Source organism: Colossoma macropomum, unplaced genomic scaffold, assembly GCF_904425465.1.
Source record: "Colossoma macropomum unplaced genomic scaffold, Colossoma_macropomum, whole genome shotgun sequence".
NCBI lineage: Eukaryota > Metazoa > Chordata > Actinopteri > Characiformes > Serrasalmidae > Colossoma > Colossoma macropomum.
In genome coordinates, this window is record NW_023494806.1 from 32,505,989 (window position 1) to 32,512,962 (window position 6,974).

The window sequence follows — 6,974 nt, forward strand, 5'->3', positions numbered from 1 at the left end:
TGCTGTACTTTTGTTTTTATCTTGTTATTATTCTTCACAAATGCTTTGTTTTTTTCATACTGTTTTGAAACCACAACCAAACTTTCCAAATATTCACTTACTGTTTGTTTTTTCCAGTTTCAGAAGTTTTGAGTTGTACATTTACCTTTTACTTTTCACACTTTTATCTTTTTTTGTTCATCCATCAATTTTCATCCAATAGACATCAGTTAACACTTTGAATTTTACTTGTATGGTTTACAGCTAGAACAACCAAAGTTGGTAGACGTGGGAAGGCTGTCCTGACCTAACTATATATCCTTTCGTTTTTCTTCACTCCTCTTTAGTTCCTTCTTTTTCATCACTCCACTCTTTTACTGAAATCTGTCGATTTCCATACTAACTGAATTTTCAAGGTATTGTGAAGCTCAATACAGCTGATGGCCACGTCACAAAGCATCCATCTAACCCTTCTATGAACCCTCCATCATCCTATAGAAAGTAATTTTGCATCTCTCTGAATTTTGGAGATATAGTCATGAAATATCCAGACTGAAGAGACAACCTAAAACACACAGAGGTTTAAAACCACTGATCTAGATATATTATCTCCAAAGGGACTCGAAATAGATTATACAATGTTCTTTTGAAAGTGTCATATCTTGTCTTTGAGAATCTGAATGCTGAACTGTAACTTTTGAGTCTTTATCCTATGTCTGTGTTTAGGCCACTACATAGGGAAGATGAGGAAAGGAGAACGCTCGTCTAGTTAGCGCCTGCTTTCAGTTTGAGAGCTTTTTTGAATGGTGTCCTTTTGTGTTGTTTTTCCACATCTGATAAAGGCCTTACCTGTGGGCTGAAACGTCATGTTTTTAACCAAAGTTTGGTTTTGGTTTTTTTTAATCCATTCATGGTGGAGAAGTATGTACATGTAGGCATTTTTAGGCACAGTAGTCCCCGAAAAAAAGACTTATTTGTCTGATCCATCAATATTTTACAATTATCAATATATTAAAATCATATTAACATTACATATAAAAACTCAGAAGATGTGTGTAGGTTCACTGCCCATTTTGGATAGTAAATAAAGTACATTTGGATTGCAGACCTCATAACTGGCCTGGTTCCCATCACCACCACTGTAAAGAAATTAGAGTGGGTAAGTTTCTCTAAACCCATTTTACATCAAACCATTCTGAATGACTCTATTTACATCTCAACAATTAAATTTTGTGGATTTTTTTTTTATTGGTGGTCCTCATTAGCTTTCATGCTCATTAAAACTTGTTTGCAAACTTTACCTTCTAGTTTTGATGTTTTCCTTGGACAGATGTAAAAATCTAAAAGCATATAAAAATTGACAGCACACGATGACCAGTCACATTTACTAAGAAGGCACAAATTGACACAGTAATGACTTTTTCGAAGTTCCTGCATGCTTTGGAATGTGACTAAATCACGTATTTTTCCGTAAATCTGAGTATGTGGCCGTAATCCATGCCAATAACTTTAGTAAAACTTTAACTTTGGTTAAACACAAATGTTTACACTGGCCCATTTATAACTGGATTGATGTCAATAACTTTGCAGACCACACTGACCACCTTTGTCTTGGCTAAGCAGAGATCAAATTCGGACTCCACAGAAGTGAGGTGAGATACCAGACTTTTTTTTCTACATTAACAATGAAATGCCATCTCTGTCTGTCTGTAGCTTGCTTAGACCTAATTTTTTTTTAATTTCTACCATTTAGTGTCTAGTTGAAAGATGCTAATGCAGAATGTTGACCCATCTGCAGTGGTGTCCATCACTCCAGTTTTTACTGTCGTCCAAGACAACTGACTCCGCTCTTCAGCTAATTTGTTCATCTGATAAGTTGGTTTAAGATTATGATTCTTTATTCAGTGCATCATGAAATTGAATTTCATCACAATTTGATTTGAATACTTTGGTCTAAAAACACTGAATCATAAATGATGAATGGGAGCGTAATGTGCTAAAAATGTTGTCTCATGATTGAATGCAGACATAGGCAAAAGTTTGGGCACCACTTCACTCTCAGAAACCCAGAGTCCAGCATCTTTCATGCTCATTTGCTGTAGCAGACTGAGCCAGCAGCTCCACTTTACTAATGTTCAAGGCTGACAAGGATGTTTAAAAGTGAAGTAAACTAACACCTATCTGTGAAAATGTGAGATGTGGTCAGCTTCTTATCTACTGCAGGCTGTAGCTCTCTGCTGGATTTAAAACACTAAAAATGTAGCATAGTTTGTTAGACTGTGCTGGGTGACCAGCTAAACCAGCACCAGACCAGCATGAATTCCAGCTGTTTTTTCATGAGGGTAGGGTGGCAGTGTCCAGTTTTGAGCTCCTTTGTCTGATGCCCCGTTGGTACTGCCGACCTTATGTTAAAATGTCCAGTAGAACCTCACTCTAAAGGTATTCAATTCAAGTAGTTAAAGTGTGATTCCAGCCTTGTCATTGCGTGTCTCTATCGGCCAAAAAAAGAAGTCTGTTATTGGAACTTTTTAGAGTGTCAAAGGTAAAGTATGAGTGCAGGTATGATGAATCAAGTGGTATGAGCATGTGGAGACAAACTGAAAAGCAATGACTAAAGTGGAAAAACGTGAAATGCAATGCACATGAAATTAATGTTGCTTTAAATAGTGCACCATGGAAAGCAATAGTCATGCCTTCATTACATTTCAAGGCGGATTGCATTTCATTTTTAAAATCCTCATGCGTTGTTTTTCAGTTAAGAAGTCAGGCGACAAATGCAATAGACAGGTTATTATAGGTTATTAATAGGTTTATTTTTCATTTTTGCACTTATTCCCCAAGTCATTATGGAAACATAATGCCATGTGCTTTGCATTTCATGTTTTTCCAAAGCAGTGATTGCTTTTCTATTTGGCATGGATTCCTCTCCATATGAGCAATCTGTATTCCCAAAGTTGAAATGAAACCTATGCCAAAGCTGTAACATGTTACTTCATTACAGGAAAAAGAAATTAGATTAACCCCCCCGACACAGCCTCTGCTAACACACACTGGTGACTGATTTTCCCCTACAGACAAAGCCATGATTCCTCGCCTGTTGTGCGTGGCTGTCCTGGTCCTGGCGGCTCACCTGGCGCTCACTGAAGCTGCCGTCCGCGTGTGGGGCCTCCAAGCCTATGGTCTGGAAGGCGACCCCACAGGACCCCCTGACCCATATGTCATGGTGTGGTGTGGCAGTTCTTTCGGCGGCATGACCGAGTTCTACAGGGACACTCACAGGCCTTCATGGAATGCCGAGTTCTACTTCACCAACTGCAAAGTCAACGACGTCCTAAAGCTGGAGGTGTGGGACAAAGATCTTAACCTCGATGACCACCTGGGCACCTGCACCACACATGTGCAGGGAGGCCCAACTCGTAGAATATCCTGTCGTGTGAGCAAAGGCAGTCTGACTTACAGCTACCAAGTCAAATGAAGGTCTCATGAATATTATGTTAGCTTCACTGCTAAGTGCTAGCTCCAGTCGTTATGTCTTTCCTCTCGACTGATCAATTAAAAATGTGATTTTCCACCAACTTGTGTGTGATTCTGTTGTCATTTTCCAGACTATTTGAGGGAATAAATACTATGACTGGGGTGTGCTGTTAATAAGACTAGATCAGGAGGGGTTGACAAACCACCGTTTTCTCAGGAAAAATTCTGCAGATTTGGCAATTTAAGGTTAGAGAATGAAGAAAAAACGGGCCAAAAAAACTTGCCCCCCTGTATGGGGAATTAGAATTATTGTGCAAAAAAACAATTACCTGTGCATGTGACAAAATAAACAATAAAATACTTTGGTGGCTGCCATATGCTGTGGGCAAAGAGAGAAGGACTGAATCTGTGTTCTGCGGTTAAGATTCTAATATATATTGACATCTCACCTATTATTGTGTTCAGGCGTTTCAGCCACACCCATTGCTAATAGGTGTATAAAATTAAGCACATGCAGTCTCCATAGACAAACACTGGCAGTAGAATGGGTTTTGCCTATCCACAGCCCGCAGTATTTTTGCACCTGTGAAGAGATTTAGCACAAAGCCTTACAACTTTTTCTGTGTTTTCTCTGCTCCTAACTTCAAAATCACAACTGAAGTTGAACTATCAGGTAAGTTAACGTTAGTGACTTTTCCATCTGCCGCCACTCCACAGACAGCTGTGTGACTTAGTTTAAGTTCAGATTTAGCTTTTGCTAGTAGCGTTAGCCTGCTTTTGCCTGTTGTATTTTAATTAAGAGATCCATTTTAGGTTCAGCTGTAGCTTGGCCTCTTTACCTTACATACTTAAATTAATGCAAGTGAAACTGTGTACTGACAACTTCACACATCAATACTAAAATGTAGCTGGTCGCCCATATAACAGTAGGATGCTTGTTTGTAACATCCTCTACAGCTATTTATGTGGTAAACTGCTACTAATTTTTACAAACAAATGGGGGCAACATTGCCTCTGCTTCTTTATCATAGAAGCTTGTGGTGCAGAGGCTCCCGGGAACTCGGAGCTAAAAAGGATACATCGGTGCATCCTCAGAATTTGCCCCAAAGAAGAACGCAGTGCTCAGCTGCATATCAAGGATCCTCTGCATTCTTTTGAAATGGGACTGTGCTTATGATATATATGTGGTCGAGAAATGGAACCTTCCAAGGTCAGAGCCCCGTAAATGAGACACAGCAAATGTTTTATAATGTGGTGCTGTCATAGAATGCCACCTTTGCCACAAGTCAGTTTGTGAAATTTCTGTCTTGCTAGATCTGCCCCTGTCAACTATAAGTGCTATTATTGTAAAACTGAAGCATGTATGATAAACTACAGCCCAGCCTTGAAACTTTACACCACACAAACTCACAGATTGTGAGCAGCAAGTGATGAAGCATGCAGCACGTAAAAATTGCCTGTCCTCTGTTGAATAACTCACTACAGAGTTACAAACTGCCTCTGGAAGCAACACTGACACAAGATATTTGCATTGGGAGCTTCATTAAATGGGTCTCCATGCCTGAGCAGCTGCATATAAGCCTAAGATCACTATGCTCAATGCCAACTGTCAGCTGGAAGCAGCACTTCACTATCTGGCAGTTTGATGGACAAATCTGGATTTGGTGTCAACAGTTTGGGGAGGGCCATTTCCTGTTCCAGCATGACGGTGCCCCTGAGCTCCATAAAGACATGATTTGGTGAGATTGAGGAGGAACCTTGACCTCAATCTTCCAGTCCAACAAAAATGCCTGACCTCAGAAATGCTTTTTTTCTGTAAAAGCACAAATTCCTACAGATACACTCCAAAATCTTGGAATGGGATGTTCAACAAGGTCATATAGGTGTGATGGTCAGGTATCCACATGTTTGGCTTTCTACTTTCTTCTTTAACACTTGGAACCCCTGTAAGAGTAGTCTATTCACATACTGGGGGGCTAAACCTTTTGGCATGTGGAAAATCTTAAGTATTAAGCATCCAGCATCAATCGCAGTGGCAGAAAAGTCCGTTATTATACACTATGTGCATTCACACATATTGTTCAGCATACGTGGCAATACATAAAGGACAGTTCATGCATCCAAAAGTGTTTGGATTAATAAAAAGTGTATGGGATAGGACCACCTGCTGACACTTTGAAAGCTGCAGTACAGATTACCAAAAAAGAGTAGTTGGGGAAGAAAGGGAGGGGGACCTGCAGCTTCACTGGGGTTCTTCCTAGAAGCTTCACATAATGTGAAGGTTCCTCAAACTTTAAAAGGTTCTTCATGTTCTAAAACAAAATACACTGAAAGCTTCTTTAGGGAACCAAAGTCTTCTACGTCATTGCACAACTGCTCCGTTCTAGAGAAACTTACAGAGTCACAGTTGTTCACAGTGGTGGTGATAATAACCACAAAGAATTTAACATCTCTAAAAGCTCCCTCACAAAAAGTTATTACATAAACTGGCTAAGAATAAATGATACTGTGTCCATTTTATGAGCTTTTTGCTAAATTTTCTTATTATTATATGTTTTTGCTTTTTTCTTTATGCTGAAAAGAGACTTGCACCTAATAACTGTTTTAAAAAAAAGGAATTTGTAAGGTAAACTGGCTTTCTGCCATTTAGCAATCTGTGATTTTCCCTTGGTTTTCACCAGATGCTGTAGTTCTTATCAAAAGCACATGACATAGTTCATACCTATGTAAAATGTAAACAACATAGAGTTTGTTTTTCCCTTTTCATTGGCTGAAATACACAAGATTAGGTCAACCACTGATAAGCTCAAGGATGGTGTACAGATTGGATCTTCTTTAAATGGGGGCTGAGCTAAGATGAAGGTACTTGGTGCTTCTTGTTGCTGAGAAATACAGCTCGAGGTAAGACATTTGTTTGCTTTAAACTCCAAAAGACTTGTCTTTCTCCACTTGCAGCTCATTAAAATGTTAGTTGTACTTGTTTATACTTCATACTTCCTCATTCAAATGTACTTTAGACCTGTAGATCTCCTTAAATGCTGCGTAGATTCCTCCAGTTTTATCCTCTTGCTCTTCACAGACGAAACCATGGCCTTCTCTTCTCGCCTGGTATACCTCGCCATCCTGGTCCTGGCATCTCACGTGATGTTCAGTAATGCTGCTGTCCGTGTGTGGGGTCTCCGCGCCAACGGCCTGTCAGGTGACGCTATGGGAAACCGCCCTGACCCGTACGTCAAGGTGTGGTGCGCTGGCGTCAACGGCGGCAGAACCGAGACCATTAAGGACACACACAGTCCCAGCTGGGCCGCAGAGTTCAACTTCCCCAGCTGCAAGCCTAACTCAGTCCTGAAGTTGGAGGTGTGGGACCAAGACGTTTCCAAAGATGACCCATTGGGCGGCTGTGACTACAGACTGAGAAGCGGGTCTATTTCTAATGCTAAGTGCTCCCTGAAAAAAGGCACTGTGTACTTCAACTATACAGCCAAATGAACATCTCTGTAATAAACAGTATCAATCAGAAA

General features: G+C 40.2%; 1 protein-coding gene across 1 annotated transcript; it reads left to right on the forward strand.

The window, feature by feature from the left end:
• The first annotated feature begins 6,271 nt into the window (after positions 1 to 6,271).
• On the forward strand, positions 6,272 to 6,974 carry LOC118826865 (perforin-1-like). Its single transcript, XM_036597893.1, has 2 exons — positions 6,272 to 6,354; positions 6,533 to 6,974. The coding sequence occupies exon 2, from the start codon at positions 6,541 to 6,543 to the stop codon at positions 6,940 to 6,942; it is 402 nt and encodes a 133-aa protein (XP_036453786.1). The 5' UTR covers positions 6,272 to 6,354; positions 6,533 to 6,540; the 3' UTR covers positions 6,943 to 6,974.